This window comes from Chiloscyllium punctatum, chromosome 49 (assembly GCF_047496795.1).
Source record: "Chiloscyllium punctatum isolate Juve2018m chromosome 49, sChiPun1.3, whole genome shotgun sequence".
NCBI classification, from domain to species: Eukaryota; Metazoa; Chordata; class Chondrichthyes; order Orectolobiformes; family Hemiscylliidae; genus Chiloscyllium; species Chiloscyllium punctatum.
The window spans coordinates 15,621,233-15,641,718 of NC_092787.1; the positions used below are offsets into that span (position 1 = coordinate 15,621,233).

Here is a 20,486-nt window from a genome sequence, read left to right on the forward strand (position 1 = left end):
CTAGGAAAGCACTGAAATGGTCAAGTCTGGAGGTAGCGATGGTATGAATGAGTGTTTTAGCAGAAAATGAGCTGAGGCAGAGTCACTGCATAGTGATGTTACTGAGGGTGGAGTAGGCTTATATGATCATTCAGAACATGTGAGAAATTCTTCACATGTCAGGCAGCGTCTTGTTGCAAAAAAGAAGAGTTAATCTTTCTAGTAACTGGATGCTCTGTCTCCCACTCATTCTCTCGCTTAGTTTTCTCTCATTCTCGTCTTCTCTTGTCCTCCCTCTCTCTCCATCTGTCTTACACTTTTATGTGAACCTGATATGAACCCACTTTCAGAAATTCAAGAAATCTCCCAGAACTAAGATCTAAATGGCCAGGGAGAATGAGAAGATATTACCATTAGTAACAATATTGTACTGGATAGGATAATGGAACTGAAAGTTGATAAATCCTTAAGATCTGGTGGCCTATATTCCAGAGAATTGAAGTGACAAGCTGTAAAGATAGTAAGGGTGTTGTTGACAATTTTCCAAAATGCATAGATTCTATGATGGCTGCCTTACAATTTACAGGAGTCAATGTGACCTATTTAAGAAAGGACCAAGACAGAAAATGACAAACCTATTATTCTTACATCAGTAGTAGGGAAAATGCTAGAATTTATTACAAACGGTGTGACAAATAGGTGCTGGATAATAATGATCTGATTGAGCATTGTCAGCATAGGTTTGCAAATGGGAAATTGTGTTTGATGAGTTTTGTGTACAGGAGTGTTGAAAGTCTTGCTTCAATTCTTTAGGAATTTGGTTAGACTGCAGTTGGAGTATGGTTTGCAGTTTTGATCCCCTTTTTCTCTGGAAAGATTTTGTGGCCATAGAAGGAATGTAGCAAAGGTTCACCATACTTATTCCAGGGATGGCAGGGCTGTCCTATGACATACTAGGCCTGTATAAGCTACAGTTTCGAAGAATGACAGATGATCTCATTGAAGCTTACAAAATACTGATATCGTTAGGTTAAAAGCAAGTAAGTTGTTTCCTCTGGTTAGGGAGTTTAGAACAAAGGGGCACAATTTAAAAATAAGGGGGTTGCCAATTAGATAAGGACATTTTTATTTGCTCTGGTTGTGAATTAACTTCAGAATGCAGTGGAAAGTATTTTATTTAAGGTAAAAATTGATAACATCTGATTACCTATGATGTTATAAGGATGATGTGAGTAAAAGGCATTCATGTGCTCAATCAGCTGTGGTTTGTATTGATTTGGAAGGACCAGCTCAACAGGCTGAATGACATTCTTGTTCCTAAATTCCAAAAGCTTTAATGAGGAGCCCAGTGCTACACAAACTTCTCAACCCGAGTTCCAAATAAATTTTTAATTTCTGTTCACCATTTTATCTTGAATTTTAATTTTTATACTCAAGACATAAAATGTAGAATCCTATTGGCATATTTTGAGCTATTGTTGGTCTTAACATGTTGTTGAAAGTGGGGACTGCAGTTGCTGGAGTTCACAGTCGAAAGGTCTGGCTCTGGAAAAGCACAGTAGGTCAGGCAGCATCTGAGGAGCAGGAGAATCAACGTTTCAGGCATGAGCCCTTCATCAAGAAAGTTGGGAGGAGGTGGCTGAGTGATAAATAGAGGGGAAGGATAGAGCTGGGGGGAAGGTGTCTGGGAAGGCGATAGATAGATGCAGGTGCAGGGTGGTGGTGGTAGGTGGGAGCAGAGGGTGGAATGGATAGTTGGGAAGGAGGTGGTCAAAAGTGTCACTTAAACCTATTCATCTCACTCAGTGCCTGCTCTTCCACAAAATTGAAATCTGTTTCCATTCAGAGTATAACTGTTACAGTTAATTTTCTTCAAATTGTTTCCAGTAGTCATGATTGAAGAACAGATTAGTATTGAAAGTTGTAACAAAGTGTATAGTCTCGAGTGTAAATAGGACAAGATCAGTTAGTGGAATTTTCCTCTAAGAGAATATTTCACCTCGTATGTTATTTATGAAATTTTTACCCAGGTTAAATGTTCCCAGCATCTAATTTGTAAGCTTAAGGATGGTTAGAACACAATTATTTTTCCCCTTCAAAAGGTACAATTGATGGGTGTGACGTGTTAACCTGTAAATCTGACCGAATTTCCAGTTGACCTTAGAATGAGGTAGTATTTTAGTTAACTTCATAACCATATTATCATATAAATCATTCAAGATTTGTTCTTAAATTTTTGAGTCAAGAAGATAGGTTAAAAGAAAAGTTAGTTAAACCACATAAACACGCTTAAATGCTGATGCAGCAACATTTCTATGAAAATGTAACCTGGATGAACCAGCACTAACCCTGAGGCGATCTTTTGAAATGGAATGTGAGGATGACCACATCAAGAAAGCCAAAGCCAGTGGGATTTAGTCAAGGGTGGGAACGAAGCACAGGCTTCAGAGATGTGATAGGCACCTGGGAAGAAAGGCAATGGTGAGATCCAAGGTAAGAAGCACCTTGACGCTTTTGGATTGTGTGAAAAACAAGGTATGTGTCTAAAACAAACCATTTTAGAATTCAAGTAAGGTAATGTCTAAGTGATTTACTATATGGAAATATCCAATGAATTCTCGTTGAGTTAGAGTGCTGCCTTGGAATCTTTTCTGTGTGAACTCTCTCATGTTGCCTTTGTAAACGATCCTTGATCTGTTCCTTGAGTCTCCTGAGATTATTTCATAACATACTCCACCAAAACAGTAAGTAATATTTTAATGTTGCTTGCCTTCTACATTTGCCACAATTTACCCTGGTAGCTGAGGTAACCAGGTATGGCAAAATCTATAGATAAAATTAGTCACAATATATATATATTTCAGGAAGAAAACTTCCATCAATGTCCTCTTCAAGTCTCTTTTTTTTTTCCTTTTGTGAATTTCATGTCTTGCCATCGTTTAGAGACAGCGTCAATACAGCAAATAGGAAAGTAATTTAATCCATCAAATCCATGTGAGCTGTCTGGAGAACATTCTTATCAGTTCCATTTCTCAGTCTATCCCCAATGCTCTGGAGGTTTATTTACATCAAGTACCCTACAACTTTCCTTTTGAAACCCCCATTATTGTCACATCTTCTATGACCCCTGTAGGCTGGATTTTCGAAAAAGGTATGCCAATGGCAAAAGTACTTGCCTTCTAGTAGTATCCATGAGCATCTGTGATTATGAAAGTAGGGGAGAGAATTATTGGATTCCAAAGCACATAAGGCATGAGTGAAGAACAACTTGGAGGCAAAGTTTCAGATCCATGTTTGCACCACTGTATCAACAGAACAGAAAGTAACCACCTGCCTACGTGGAATAGATGTGTCAGCATTTCAGGTTAGGTGAGAATAGGTTGACATTTTGGCTGGTGACCCTTCATTGGAATACAATGATGGTTAACGTTTTGTACATTTGCTATTGGCATGCATTTTTCCAAAGTACTTCCATGATTTTTTTCATGCCTTCACGGCAGCAATGTAATTCATGCTAAACTGCAATAAGCAGCTATAAAAGGTAATTCACATTAAGAGGCTCAACATGGTGTGCCTTTTTATATCATGGGCCTTTTTAGAAATATGATACATTATCATCATATAGTGATTGAGAGGCTCTCATTGAATTTGTTAAATGTTTGAAGTGAGATAACAGGGCAGCTTTGGCGCAAAAACAGAAATTGCAGGATTTCACAGGTCTCTGGTGGAAGACTATGACTTCAAGCACGTGCATTTGAAGATGCAGTCCAACACTGATATTAACAAACAACTGAGCTCTTAAAAACTGTGGAATTTTTAAGGTTGACATAATTTTGTTTCATTTCACATCTACACAAATGATTTATGTGCCTTTTGATAATCTAGTGAATGTATAGAATGTTCATAGTGTTAGAATGAAGTTAAAAACAATATCTTATTCTATTATGGTGCAAAAATATTATTTAGCTGTTTAATAAGTTAATCATGCTAAATGCAACATTGTCAATGTACAGAATTGTTACCTTGAATAGGTCACAAGCTCAGTTTCTGACAACTGACATGAATTCCTGTAAATGTAATAGAAGTTACGTTAACCAAACATCATTTTAAAAAGTAACTGATTAACTTTTTTGATGCTGGTTTTGGGAATTTGCAGTTTTGTCTGATGACATGTTTGCCTATGGTCACTGCAGTTATGTAATTCCATTCCTAGTGGACTCTTTTGAAATATTTCCAGAGGTGTAATAATGCATTATATTTAAGAGACTTCTTTTTTCACTTTTACAGAAGAAAATTGGTAATTTTATGAGCTCCTTGATGGATAACAACGTGTTTTCAAATTATGCAGATGATGCATTGATCAAAAGTACTCCAACAAACCTGACCTACCTCAGTTATATTTGGACATCTGTCTCATCACAAGTCTTCCCACAACTGTTCTGCAGGGCATGTGTACATTTGTACATACTGTTCTTATGATCAAGGTTGTTACTGCATTTAATTAGAATGTACTACATGCTCAACAGTTCAATTGGTGTACAAACCTCAGCCAAGTTGAGAGCACTGATCGTTTTAATGTGTTATTGATATTTTTGTATCTAAGATTTCTGTGCTGTAACTGCACAATTTTTTTTATTTATATAATAATGATATATGTACAGTTTGCAAATTTTGTATAGTTTTACAGTAATAAAATTTGTCTGAACTAATTCTGTTTCTTCCACATTTCTGTAAAAATTAACTCATTTGCTGTGGCAGTTGTTGACAGATGGTCTGAAACCTTCATTATAATGTTTGCAACGCTCTTGTGAAACACCTTAAAATGTTCCACTGTGTTAAAGGCATTGTAATAACTGCCAGTTGTCGGTTAATCAGATTTGTTCCCATTGCTTAGCTATTGTCAGAAGGCATGAGGTCTAAACATGCTGATCCTATGGTCAGTGAGGATAATTGCTTAGGGAAATAGATTGGCAGCTGAATGTAAATCCATTGATTCTACCCTTGGGGAATGTCTGGTTATCAAGATAAAATTACTTCAAAGTCCCAGGTGTATTTAAAACACACAGTCAGAAACGTGACAGATGTGTTGGACATGAGACTTTCTATCTACTGCTGTTTGAGGGCTATATGTTATAATTACAGTGTGGCAGTGACTCCTGTTACATGGTGTGAAGGGGCGTTTCGCGGTATGGATACAAAGTTGGCTGAATGACAGGGAAGAATGAGTCGTAAAATAATTGTTTATCTGACTGGAGGACGGTTATGGTGAGATTCATCAAGGGATGGTATCAAGACTCTCTGCTTTTTTAAATCTATATCAATCACCTGGGGCTAAAATTTGCTAAAAGTCAGCTAAGTGTCAATTTCAGAGGGTTTCGTGGTTTTTTTTTCTGTGACCTCAACCAAGTTATATCACACAATTCTTTGCTGTTCATACATACACCATACCACTGCAGCACTCTGCTCGTATTAATCAGGCACTCACCAGCAGTGGAAATACTTATTATTGTTCAGACCTTCAGGGATTTGAGCCACTGGCACCACATTTACAGTCCATTATGACCCAGGTCAGATGCTGCCAGGAAAGAATAGCCTCTCACAGTGTAAATAGCGAGAGAGAAATGAGAAAGGAAAGCGCCTGAGGGCACAGAGGTAGCTTAATTGACAGGCATTGGATAGAATCTCTCAGTCACAACTGTATGACCTGTTTCCAAAATCACCTGTCTGATCAATTGTCATAACCTGCTGCAAGAAAAAAGCTACAAAGGTGACCTGTCCTTCATGCCATACTTTGTTGGAATCCTGTCAAAGGAATTGCAATTCTTTCCCTAACGTCCAGCATAGAATAACAGCTTGTCCTAATTTGATTTAGGAGCATTGCATGTTGGAAAGCCTTCAAATAGCTGATTATATTAACTTGTATTGAAAAACAGGAAATGTGAAGAAATAACTAACAGATAAGCTATGTTTGCTTTTAGGAATAAACAGAGAATTACTTACCTTTCAAACAAAAGCAGATTTAAGTCAATGATTAATGAATGACTTTGCCCAGGTCACATCTGTCGAAAGTAGCTGTCCGGCTTGTTGTTCCCCCCATGCTGAAGGTGATGTTCCTCAGCACAATGTACTCTCCTTTAATGGACGACGGCTCCCAACTCTTCAACATCACATTGTCTCCAGTTGTGCAGGTTAGGATTATGTGGCATGCTCTCCGGACTGCACTGCCAGGTGGCCCAGAGCATTCTAAAATTGGAACCTCCTCTTTCGCAGGCCTATTATTTGCTCCACCATAGCCCTGATGAAAATATGGAAAATATTGCCCATGCCCAGCCTCAGCCATGGAGCTGCATCAGAATCATGGAAGCAAAGAGTGTCCCTTGTCTCCCAGCAGTCATCCTTGCAAGTTATCCACCCCTTGAAATGAAACAGAGACCTGACTGTTGTCAAAGAACTTGATAAGGAAGAAGAGCGGGGATTTTTAGCAAATCCAATAGGAACAATTCAGCTGCAGCCCTTGAGGAATATAGGAAGTGAAGGAGGAAACTTAGGAAAGCAATTGGAAAAGGACTTGTGAGCAGGTTAACGAAGAATCCTAAGATATTTTGTAAATACGTTAAAGGGAAGAGGTTGATCAGGAAAAGAGTAGGGACCAAGAGAAAACCTGTGTGAAGATGCAGGATATTGAAGGGTATAGAATGAATACTTGTCTCCAGTCTTCACTCTGGAAAAGGAGAATGTAGGAAAAGGGACGTGCAGAGTTTGACCCACAAAATGGGGAGGTGTTTGTGGTTCTGTTGGTCTTAAAAACAGACAAATCCCCTGGTCCAAATGAATTGCATTCCAGGCTACTCTATGAGGCAAAGCAGGAAATCGCAGGGGTTCTGACGCAAATTTTTAATTCCTCTCTGGCCACTGTAAGTGCTAGAGGACAGGCGGATGGCTTTATGTAGGGTTTTTAGGAATGCTGTTGGAGATGAATCAGTAAATTACTGACTGGTGAGTCTCACATCAGTGGTAGGGAGACTATTGGAGAAAATCCTAAAGGAGTGAATTAATACCAATTGGAAAGGCATAGGTTAATTAGGGACAGTCAGCATCGCTTTATCAGAGGGAGGTCATACGAACAAATTTGATCACATTTTCAGAAAATTATAACAAATGTGTGGATGAGGTAAGTTCAGTTGATGTGGGTTCTGTAGATTTTAGCAAAGCTTTGGACAAGGTCCCACATGGGAGACTGAGAACACTAAAACACATGGAATTGAGGGAAACTAGGCAAGATGAATCAGAAACTGGCTTAGTAATAGGACACACAGGGTAATGGTAGAAGGCTGTTTGAATGACTGGAGGCTGGTGTCCAACTGTGTATCACAAGGATCAGTACTGGGGCTCTTGTTAGTTCTGTACATAAACGAGATAGATGAAAATCTGGGGGGAATGTTAAATAGCAAAGAAGATGGTTGTAGGTTACAGGAAAATATAGGTAGGTTGGTCAAATGGGCAGACCAGTGACAGAAATGGTATTTAACCCTGATAAGTGTGAGGTGATGCACTTTGGGAGAAGAAACAAAATGAGGAAGTATTTAATGAATGGCAGGACAATGAGTATCTTCGAGGAGCAGAGGGATATTGGGGTAATTATTCACAGATTCCTGAGATCAGTAGAGCACGTGAATAGACTAACTAAGAAGGCATATGGGACACTTGCTTTCATCAGTTGTCACACACTGTGTAACAGCAAGGAGGTAATGTTGGAGTTGTACAGAGTGTTAGGCCACAGCTGGAGAACTGAGTGTGTTTCTGGTACCTCACTACAGGAAGGTTATGATAGCATTGGAGAAGGTTCACCAAGATGTTGCCAGGTATGGTGAAATTGAGCTGTAAGGAGAGGCTAGATTGGTTTGGATTGTTTTATTTGGAGCAGAGAAGACTGCAGGGGACCTGATTGAGGTGTGTAAGATGATGATGGGTCTAGTCAGGGTTAACAGAGAGCATTTGTTCCCCTTGTTGATGGGTCAACAATAAGAGGGCTCAGATTTAGGGTAAGGGGCAAAAGATTCAGAGGGGATTTGGGAGAAAAAAAATGTTATCACTTAGCAGTTGGTGGGAATCTGAAATGTATTGCTTGGGAAGGTATTAGAGGCTGGAAATGTACAACCTTTTTTAAAAAAAAATATTTGGATGACCAGTTCAAATATCATAATGTTCAAGGATATGAGAGAAGTGCAGGAAATTGGTTTACGCACACTTTTAATGGTAGTTGTTAGTGCAAACTTGATGGACCGAAGGGTCTTTTCTGCACTCTATGAATATATAAGGAAAGAGGCATGATGAAAGTTTCTAGGGTATTTGGAACAGCTTTTGAGGATGTGGTACCAATGACCACATAACGTAAATTTACTGAATGGAGTCCTATTCACTTGGTGAAGTTTTCTACATTAACAGGACTATATTATAATGTGATGTATACAGTCTGTGACATGTACAGCTATTTTGGCAAAACCCAGGCCGCAGCACTGACTATTATTTTTTTTATTAAACAGTACAAAATACAAACGACATGAACAGCTGTATACAAGAAACAGCAATTTCATAGAGTCCCTCCAGTGTGGAAACAGGCCCTTCGGCCCAACAAGTCCACACTGACCCTCTGAACACTAACCCAAACCCACTCCCCTATGTTTATCCCTAACTAACACATCTCCAAACACTATGGGGCAATTTAGCATAGCCAGTTCACCTAACCTGCACAGCTTTGGATTGTGGGAGGAAACCAGAGCACCCAGAGGAAACCCATGCAGACACTGGGAGAACGTACAAACTCCACACAGGCAGTCACCCAAGGCTGGAATCGAACCTGGGTCCCTGGTGCTGTGAGGCAGCAGTGCTAACCGCTGAGCCACCACGTTGCCCTTTACAGGCGAAAGGGGCAGCAAAGCCAGACCCCAAACCCCACCGTACAACTAGTTCACAGGGAAACAAGGGTGAACCTCGAATCACACCTTACATTATCAAAAAAGAAACAGTAAACTTAATCATGTACAAGCAGTCCGATAAACCAAACAGCAAAACAGTGCATATAGTACAGACACCCCTGGCAACCCAGCAAACAACCCATCCCTCCCACCTCTGACCTCATGCATCAGTAATGGCCTTGATAATATATTGATGATTGAGAGATCTTACACAAGTCCCCAGTAGGTCCTTGGAAGTAGCCAGTTACATGAGGTGACCGATGTGCTAAAGTTTGACAGCTACTGATATGTGACAGCCATTACCTCAGTGATACATCATGCTCCAGCATATGACAATGTGCCAGTTTTCCAGGACATTCTCAGTTTGTGGTGACCACGTCCCCAGCTGATTTGCAGGAAATGGCTTTGAGGATAGTAGACACTGGACTTCCTGCATCTCCTCTGCAACCTGAAAGGAATTTCCGCTGTCATTTCTCCTTTTGAGGCTGTTCGGCAACTGCTAGAGGTTCCTGATGTTTCTGGTCTTACTGATATATCTGTTCCTCCTCAATTTCTCTGCGCCTTCATTGAACCGTGGCCATTCTGCTGTGGCTGGATCCATTGGTCATGGTTCCAATAATCCTTCGTGGCAATATCAGAAACACCACAGGTCCTTGGTAATGTAAACACTGCATTTGCACCACCTATAAATCGTTCATGGGAAATCGTATCTGACCAACTTAAGGTTTTTGAAGAAGTAATGAAGAGGACTAATGGGAGCAGAGCAGTGGACGTGATCTATATGGACTAAAGTAAGGCAATTGACAAGGTTCCCAATGGGAGAGTGGTTAGCAAGGTTAGATCACATGGAATATAGGGAGAACTAGCCATTTGGATACAGAACTGGCTCAAAGGTAGATGACAGAGGGTGGTGATGGAGGGTTCCTTTTCAGACTGGAGACCTGTGACCAGTGGTGTGCCATAAGGATCAGTGCTGGGTCCACTACGTTTCATCATTTATATAAATGTGTTGCATGTGAACATAGTAAGTTTGTAGATGATACTAAAATTGGAGGTGTAATGGACAAGAAATGGGTTGCCAGGGGTGTCTGTACTATATGCACTGTTTTACCTCAGAGTACAATGGGATCTTGATCAGATGGACCAATGGGCTGAGGAGTGGCAGATGGAGTTTAATTTAGATAAATGTGAGATGCTGCATTTTGAAAAGGCAAATCAGGACAGGACCTATACACTTAATGGTAAGGTCCTGGGGGGTGTTGCAGAACAAAGAGACCTTGGAATGCAGGTTCATAGTTCCTTGAAAGTGAAGTCACAGGTAGATAGGATAGTGAAAAAGGTATTTGATATGCTTGCCTTTACCGGTCAGTGCATTGATTATTGAAGTTGGGAGGTCATGTTGCAGCTGTACTTTTGGAATACTGCATGCAGTTCTGATCTCTCTGTTATAGGAAGGATGTTGTGAAACTTGAAAGGGTTCAGAGAAAATATTCAAGGATGTTTCCAGCGTTTGAGCTATAGGGAGAGGCTAAGGCTATTTTCCTTGGAGTGTTAGAGGCTGAAGGGTAAACTTATAGAGATTTTCTAAAGTCATGAAGGGCATGGATAAGGTAAATAGACAAGGTTTTTCCCTAGGTTAAGGGAATCCAAAACTAGAGGGCGTAGGTTTAAGGTGAAAGGGCAAGTATTTAAAAGGGACCTAAGGAACAACTTTTTCATGCAGAGGGTGGTGCATGTATCGAATGAGCTGCCGGAGGAAGTGATGGAGGCTGGTACAATTCTAACTATTTAAAAAGCATCTGGATGGATAAATGAAAAGGAAGGATTTAAAGGGATATGGGCCAAATGCTGGTAAATTGGATTAGATTAATTTAGGATATCTGGTCAGCATGGATGAGTTGGACTGAAGGGTCTGTTTCTGTGCTGTACAATTTTATGCCTCTATGACAGTTTAGCATACTCCACTGTACAGTGGGCATGGAGGACTATTAACAAATGAAGGTTTGGGTTGACATGTGGCAAGTAACATTTGTGCCACAGAAATTCCAGACAATGACCAATAAGAGAGAATCTAACCATCAGCGCTTGAGATTGAATAGTATATTTTCACTGAATCTCTCACTATGAACTTCTTCAGGGTTACCATTGACTAGAAATCAACTGGATTTCCTATATAAGTACTGTAGCTACAGGAGCAAGTTTGAGGCTAGAAATACTGTAGCAAGTAACTCATCTGCCTGACTCCCTATAGTTTATCTATCACCTACAAAGCACAAGTCAGGAGTGTGATGGAATAATCCCCAATTGTTCAATAACACTCTAGAAGCTTGACATCTCCAGGACAAAGCAGCCCACTTGATAGGTACCACATCCACGAGTATCCACTCCCTCCACCACCCATGCTCAGGAGCAGCAGTTTGTAAACTCACCATAAGTTACCTTTAATTTGGCTACTTATTAAGAAATTTTACAATCAAGTTATTAAAAATGATTTAAACTTTATCGCACATATCAAACAAAATAAGACCGCTCAAGTAAACAAGTTAAGCTTCACAACCCAGTTTGGCTATTATCTGATTAATTGTGGAATCTGACCAAGATTTCAACAAACAGTGGTCTGTATCTCGGAGTGTTCAGGCTTCGATCCTATGCAAAGTTGTTCTCCAGAGTTCTGCTAAAGTGGGCTTCTGGTGTTTGATTCTTATACAAGTTTTCTTCCGCCAGTCTCTGAGGTGATATATTCTTGATTTCTTTAGAGTTTTTCATCTGAGTTCATGCAAGTCTGCAGCTGGCATTCTTATTGAAAGTAATTTATTTGTTTTGTTATTACATTTGGCATTGATTGTCTGTTCAAAGACACAGCTTTCCTATGATTAACTTCTGCAGGGCAATCATTATCCTTTGTGGGCATAATCCATCCAGTTTATCAGGCAGCTGTCAAAGCAGTTTTGTTTATGTAATCTCACCAAGACATGGCTAATTGTTTGAGTCTTTGTATAACAGCTTGTCTTTGTTCCTTAACAGTTTATTCCAGACAAAGTTATTGCTGTGTGTAACAGTTTTTTTTTGTTGATTCATTCAGTCAGTCCATGAACAGTTATTAAAATGCTGATGTCTATAACATCACAGTACCATCTACAAAATTGTTTTCCCCACTATAGAATTCAATAAAAAGCTGTGTGAAGCCATTGAAATGAAAATCTGATGAAATGCAAAAGGTCTTCATACCATGACTTGAAAAATTCATTTTAAATGCTACCGATAGAAAATATACTAGTGCTAGCCACAGATTTGCTCTGAAGAATTCTATACATCATTTGGAAAGTGACAAGTGTACGTATATAATATTTACAATAGTCTTCATATCAATAGCAAAATTCTGTGAAGTCTTGTGAAATGCTGCCATCTGGTGGAATTTTGATTGAAATTTTAATGAAACCTTGGGACTGAGTAAAAATATTTTGACGTACAATCAATTTAATTTTATAAGTTCTGCAATATAAACTCAAATTGAACACTGATCAAAATCAGTAATCTGAACCCTATTTAAAATGGGTGTTATAAGAAGCTATATATGTTTCATGCTTTTGCCTGGAGAAAGGGGATTGAATTTTGTGAATCAAGCTTTTAGAAATTTTAATACACTCAGTTAACAACTATTGTTTTAAAAGTAAAATATTCTTTTTGTATATTTTGTAAGTACAAATTTATTGGTAACAGACCGACAGTGACACTCACTGAATCATACCTGGCAATGTGCCACTCAATACTCATCAAAGGTGCCAGTCTTAAGCCACATCGATTCAGAGAGGATCAAGAGATGGCTGAAGACACTGGATAATGCAAAGGCTATGGGCGCTGACAACACTTCAGTAATAGAACAGAAGACTTGTGCTTCTGAAGTAGATATGTTCCAAGTCTAACTGTTACAGTACAGTTACACCACTGGGGCATCAACTGAGCTATGGGAAAATTGCCCACATATGTCCTGTCCACAAAGATCAGGAGAGCCCAAACCAGCAAATTACTGCATCACTAACCTATTCTCAAACATTAGCAATGTGGTGAAAGAATTGTCAACAGTGCTATAAGGTGGCATAAAGTTAGCATTAACCTGCTCATTAACTCTCAGATTGAGTTCTACCAAGGCTAATCGACTCCTGAACCTAAGAGACCTTTAATCAAAACACAGAGTAACAATCTGAACTCATGTGACTGCCCTTGACAGCAAAGGGTCATGTGATCAAGAATGGCATTGAGGAACCCTAGCAAAACTCGAGTCCATGGAAATCAGGGGGATGAAGCTCTCTGCTGATTGGAGTCATACTTGACATAAAGGAAGTTGGCTGTGTTTGTTGAGTGGCACATTGCCAGGTATGATTCAGTGAGTGACACTGTCGGTCTGTTTCCAATAAATTTGTACTTACAAAATATACAAAAAGAATATTTTACTTTAAAAACAGTAGTTGTTAACTGAGTGTATTAAATTTTCTAAAAGCTTGATTCACAAAATTCAATCCCCATTCTCACGACATCTCTGCAGAGTTCCACAGGGAAGTATCCTAGGCCTAACCGTCTTCAGCTGCTTTATCAATGACCTTCCTTCCCATCATAAGGTCAGAAGTGGGGATCTTCACTGATGATTGCACAATGTTCACTATTCGCACCTCCTCAGATACTGAAGCAGTCCATGTTCAAATGCAACAAGGTTTGGACAATATCCAGTCTTTGGTCTGACAAAGCCACACAAGTGCCAGACAATGACCATCTTTAAAGATCCCCACTTCTGACCTTACGATGGAAGGAAGGTCATTGATAAAGCAGCTGAAGACAGTTGGGCATCTAACCACTATCCGTTGTCTTTTAATGACATTTAATGACAAATTCCCCACTATAAACATCCTGGGGGTTACCATTGATCAGAAGCTAAACTGGACCAGACATACAAATACAGCAGCTGCAAAAGCAGGATGAGGCTGGGAATTCTGCAGTGAATAATTCACCTCCTGACTCTCCACCATCCATAAGTCAGGAGTGTGATGGAATACTGCCAACGTGTCTGGGTGAGTGCAGCTCCAACAACAGGGCAATGCAGTAAACATTGAGAGTTATAGTAGTGGACTACAAAAGAACAACGATAGACTAGGGAAATAAGAAAAGACATGACATATCTCATTTAATGCAAAATATTGTGAGTTTAATATGAAGGATAAGGTGATTATAATTTTAATGTAATGCAGGGACAAAATCTAAGGCAATCACATAGAAAAATCTTCAAAGTTCATAGGACAAGATCAAAACTCTTACAGGATACTTGGTTTCCATAGAATCACAGAATTATTATGGTGAAGGAGGCCCTTCAGCTCATCATACATGCACTAACCCTTCAAACAAGCATCTTTACCTCCTGCGAATCTCCTGCTTTTATCCCTTATCCATGCACACAATCTCCATCCAAATAATTATCCAATAACCTCTGGAATGCCTCAATTGAACCTACCTCCACTATAATTCCAGGCAGTGCATTCATAGGCTAACTACCCATTGTGTTGGTAATTCCTTTCGCCTTGTGTTTACTTATTTTGCACTCATTTAAAATTTAAGCCCTCTCATTCCTTTACTCTCTGTAACAATTTCTCCCGACCCATTCAACCCAGCCCCTTCATGATTTTTAAAATCTCTATCAGATTTCATCTCAGTTTTCTTCTCTCCAATGAGAAAGGTCCCAGCTTCTTCAATCTATCCCCAGAACTGAACTTTCTCATCACTGGAACCATTCACGTAAATGGGGTGGCACGGTGGCTCAGTGGTTAGCACTGCTGCCCCACAGCACCAGGGACCCAGGCTCGATTCCAGCCTTGGATGATTGTCTGTGTGGAGTCACTACATTCTCCCCACATCTGTGTGCGTTTTCTCTGGGTGCTGTGGTTTCCTCCCACAATCCAAAAATGTGTAAGATAGGTGGATTGGCCATGCAAAATTGCCCATACTGTCCAGGGATGAGCAGTCTAGGTGGCTTACCTGTGGGAAATGCAGGGTTACAGGGATAGGATGGGCCTGGGTGGGATGCTCTTTGGAGGATTGGTATGGAGTCAATGGGCCGAATGGCCTGCTTCCACACTATAGGGATTCTATGGTTTTATGAAATAACTTCTGCCCTCTCTCCAATGCAGTCACATCTTTCCTTTGGTGTGATGCCCATAACTGTACATAATAAACATTCTGTTTTATAAACACAAGCGTACAATGGAGTTACAAAGAAGTCTTTACGGATCATTAGCCAGGCCTGAGTTGATGCATTGTGCTCAATTCGGGGCATTAAGAAGAATGTGAAGTTAACTGAAACAATGCAGAGGAGGTTTACCGAAGTTACACAAAGAGCAAGAGTTCTTAATTAAGAGAACAGAGAAGACAAACTTAATTGTTTTCCTTACAGCAGATTCTGGAAAATTTACTGGAGTTGTTAAAGAGTTACAAGTATTGCTATTGGATAAAAATGCTGTCTGCTTCCAATGGCTAAAGAGCCACAAGGGAGATGAGAGTTGATTTGACAATGTTATGATTCTGGAACAGACTGTCAAATTTAGTGATATGATCCAAGACAAGATCACCAAATTCTGTCCTGAGCTGGTTAGAGATCTGTAAACATTAAAGTGCACAAAAGGTGAGAACCAGAAGCAGGATTCCACGCTATCGAACAAACAGTAGTGCACTTCACAAGTTCAAACAGTTATATAATCTACAATAAATGAACAGCATTTTTCTAACAGAATTAATATGTGGCAAACACGATGTAATCTTTTATTCCCCCTTTCCCTGGTCCGTCTGGTTTACTCTGGATATCAATAACACAACGCAATTCGAATGAAGGAGTATACTCATAGTTCTTTATTATAGTACTCTACAAAAAGTACTGCAAAGGTCTTGCCCGTACAATGCTTTTAGGTACAAGTGAACCCATTTGCATGGACACATCCAAAAATCAGACCATAACTGATGGTCAGCCTGGCCTGCCTCAACTTCTAGTCGCCGATCAAACAGCCTCCAGTTCCCTGGGCTAGATACTTGCTGTGAGGCAAGGGATTATTTCTACTCTTTCCATTACAAAGAGGCTGTACATTTACACTCTCGATACTATCCCATCGCCAGCAAGTGATCAGTTTAATCACTGGCAAACGTCACAAAGATGTCATGTTTTCCATATCGGTTTGATTAGTTAATTCATTATGACTTGTTTGTGTCTTGTTAGAAAAACATCTACTTCTTGTCTTTAATGAACTTTGACATGAAACTTTAGCTTGTGCTTGCTGTTCACAACTTTTACATCATATAATATTTATAGAGCACAATTCTGTAATCATCACAAATGTAGATGATAAAAAGTCCACACCATTATCTCTGATTCACTCTGTCACTTTAAACAGAACTACAGCTTTTCTCGAGTCACTGTGGCAGGTCAGTCCATTGCTACCGAGTTACAATACTTGATGTAAACAAACACACATTCCTTCAGTAAAACACAGAAACATTTTAAACTTTTAACTTTCTAATCATTAGGTCATCACCAACTTTGTATGTTCTCTCATTTCAATTAATTTATTCAACTTCTCTTCGGCTAAACCAGCAAATTGTAGTTTAATATCTACAATGGGTAATACACCGTAATCAAACATCCACTGTACACATCAAGTAACAAATGCAATCAGGCCAGTTGCCAAGGATTTCTCAGCAACTCCTCCCAGATGTCAGTGACACAGTGGGCCATCAGCTCTCATTAAACATCATAAAGAATTAGAATTCTTCACTTTTGCTGAAATAGCCTTGAAATTCCCTCTTAAGAGCTGTTCTGTGATGGGCAGCCTCAGTGTTTGCTTCACTGGGTCAATCAACTTCCTTTCCCTGGGCCTACACTCCCATACACTCTGAAAACTGTTCTCCAACACATCAGCGCAATTCCGACTTTTCACCAAGAGCTGTAGAATCTGTGTCATTCAGTTGACTTCAGTAAACAGCTCATTTCTTCATGGAGTTTGCTGCCCTCTCTCTTAGCACCTCCCTGAAACCAAGCACATAGAGCTATGTTCTACAATCTCAGTGGAATTTGTTGCCTTCCCTGCAGTACAGGGCGAACCCCGTATCTGCAGAATCAGTTACCCATGGCTTACCACAGCCAGGACATATTATAGGGAACATTCCAGAACCAGGGACTAGGAGGCTGCCAGGAAGGTATATTTTCCATTTATTTGAAAGGTTTTGCTCCTATCCGCAGGTCTGGGCTTCCACACTAGGTCTTGGAACGTAACCCCCACAGGTACGGGGACTTACTGTACAACTAAAAATAGCACTACTAACATAGAGGACACATCTTTTCCTGTCTCACTACTCACTGACCTTCAGTCACTGTCTGTAATGTTTTGATCTGCTTGTCCATGACAACTGAAATGACCTGAGTGACCATTTAAGGATCTTGCATTATACCATTGAGCAACTTTTGGAACTGCCTGTTCCCTGAATGTTACCAGTCACAGATGCTGGTTTGTTCAGTACAACCCAAAATGATATATAGCCAAAAGGAATATGTGAAAAGCTGGTAGAAGCAGATCAATAGTAACTTCCAGAAGGGAATTAAATACATGAAGGAGAAAAAGAATTGTACGGTTGTTGGGGAAGAGCAATGTGGGACTAATTGGCTAGTCCTTTAAAAAAAAACTGGACAAGTTACAATAACCTAATGGCCTCTTTCTGTGCTGTAGCACTTTATGATTCTTTGATATTAAGATGAAGATCAAAGTACCTCCTTCAGTGTCATCAGTGCCAAGGTGATAGGGATAAACCTGATCTACATACCAAATTGGAATTTATAATCCATGTACACATACCTGGATTTAGAAGTTATAATGATAGATGTGCAATTTATATATATATTGTAATATTGTTCATTTTGGAGTTTTAATTCTGAACTAGTGGCATGTGGGTTTTGAACTGTGTATGTATATATTTAATGATTAACTTGTCAGTATTTCTGTAGCCTTTTTTGTAAACAGTATGATAGACACAGTTTCTGGAATGATACTGGGGAATTGTTTGCATTGGGCAAGTTTTCCAAGAAGACAAAATAAACATTAAGTAACATTTGCTTGTTTTCAGTTAAAAAGATCAGGATTTTCTTGTGCTTAAAGGAAATGCACATAATTTGAAAGGTCTTTGATTTCCATTTGAGGAAGACCTAGTTAGATGTAAGAACACAATTCTTCTAGAGCAAGGAGTTAGTTCAGAAACATTATAAATAAATCCATTTAGTATAAGGGTTTAGTTTGAAATTCCTGATGAGAGGTGTTTGGTTAGAACCCTGAAATTAATATTTGTTGCTGAGAAAGTCTAAACTCAGTTTATAAATATACAAGGAAGAAGCTATTAAACTTTCAAGGTCGGGAATTGAAAGTAACAGTTAAGTCAAACCTATAGGTGTGATACAAAAAAGGACTTCTTCCTGGTATTTGAGTTATGTAAAAGGGACGCTGTCGAAATGGATAGAATATTGTATTTTGTTACTTGTTTCAAAACCTTTCAAATTGCGTGGAACGCAAATAGCTTGGTTTGTTGTATTTTACCATTTTTTTGTCACAAACTCCTCTTTTACTGATAAAACCAAACATGCATCATGGTGTGCTATTGCTTCAGTGAAATACCACCTTTAACTAAAAACAAAGTATGATCTACCAAGCCAGGTTTTGGTCTGGGATCTGACTTGTCAGATAATAACATCAGTTGCAATAATAATTTGGTATGGAACATTATCATTGATCAACATCAAGACTGGGAGTTACCCTTTTATAAAGACTCGAGTAATTTGCAAGAATGTTGAGCTGAAGTGCTCTAGTTCAAATGGTTTAGTAATCATAGACTTCACCTCATCAAAATTATAATACAACAATTACAATACCTGGCAAACTGGAATTTTAATGTGATTTCTTTCAGTTTAGTACTTAAATATATATTTTAAACATTCCTCTTCCTTGAGTAAGGTTAAATTGTATATTGGTCTAAAGCATCACCTTGTATGATCAACACTCTCTCTAAATTTTCTTGTGGCTGCACAAACCTCTAAGATCTGTGGAAGCTTTGAGTTAGGACAACGAGTGACAGGCGTGGAGCTTCCCAGCAGCTCAGGTGGAACATGGTTATGGTGATATCATATGGACTTGTTAAGAAAATGGATCCTCCTCATAGTCTCTATGACATACAGTATCATTACACTGTAACCTGCAGCTAGTTCTGGCATGCAACTACCTACTTCCTGTTCAATACAAGAGTCTCTTCCAGTTCAACCAGGAAGTGGTTTTCCTTGATCGTATTAGACCAAGTGGGTCCTGCAGATCTATACATTAAAGAGGATGATGGTTATAAACCTGCTATGGTAAGGTGCAGGTTCCATTTAGTTGCACATATAACTGAATTCACTTGGTACCCACCATTGGTCTTAGTAACTGAGAGTCTACCTGGTGATCTGCCTGTCTCTTCAGCAGCCGCACTATGCTCTAGGCTGACAGTTAACCCATTATGTGCTGTAAACCTAGCAGCTGCACTCCAACCCCATCTCCTGCTCACACCAAGACCACCTCTAGCTGTTGTTCGTTGGAGTAGTCCCCAGGGAATTTTGATTGAAAAAGACTGCTCTGGAGAACTCAGATTGCATTTAAGTGCATTCCAGTAACTGCAATTCAATTTATTTTGAGGAAGAACTTGACATAAAATTCTCTTCCTATTTTGAAACCTTATAAGGTGACAAAATTCTAAAAGTGTCCCACAATGGTGTTCTAGCAGTCCTGTTTTTAAGGATTTGATTTAATTATCTATAAAATTATCTATTGTCCACATACTCAAAATCTGCCTCATTAATTTGATATGTAATGCAAGGGGAATGACAGGTAAATTAAAAAATGTGACTTACTTTATTAGATTTTTTTTAAATGTTAAAATTAAGGCCTTGGGAACACCAGCATTATAATCCAAGCTTCTAACTTGGATATTGATAAAAAGGAAAGAAGATACATGTCTTCACAACCTATGGTGAAAACCTTTGGGCTCTGGAATTGTTTGTGTTGATAATTCAAAGAAAGTGTAATAAATGTGGAAAAGGAAAAAAATGCATCTAATATCATCAAATCGGTCATAACCCTGAATTACTTGTGGATAAATTGAAATGTTAAATACTTTTATTTCTCTGAAAAGGACATATCAGCCAAAGGATGGCTGAGAATGTAAATTCAGCAGCTCTCTGAGAAAATCCCTATGTGGATTGCACTAAGTTCTGAAAAGAACCATGAAAGGTCACACATGAAGAGTGCCAAGAGAACTTCTAACATCAAACTCTAAAGGAGTAATGCCATTCAAGAAACCAAAGCTGTATGTCCAGTGGCTAGAGATACTGAGCGCCTGATTAACCACTCTTAACAGAAAACCCTCTCCTGTGGGCCATGTCCCAGACTGTGGATATGACGTCAGTTAGAAGAAAGATAGTTCTGGATGAAA

The 20,486-nt window shown here is 39.2% G+C and overlaps 1 protein-coding gene across 7 annotated transcripts in view; it reads left to right on the forward strand.

The window, feature by feature from the left end:
• cntrl (centriolin) overlaps positions 1-4,662 on the forward strand; it is a 116,640-nt gene extending 111,978 nt beyond the window's left edge. For all 7 annotated transcript variants that reach the window (XM_072566081.1, XM_072566075.1, XM_072566077.1 and 4 more), the window contains one exon: positions 4,267-4,662. In XM_072566081.1, the coding sequence (XP_072422182.1) occupies positions 4,267-4,280 (14 nt within the window). In that variant the 3' untranslated portion in view covers positions 4,281-4,662. The remainder of the gene's footprint in view (positions 1-4,266) is intronic.
• The last annotated feature ends 15,824 nt before the right edge of the window (positions 4,663-20,486 follow it).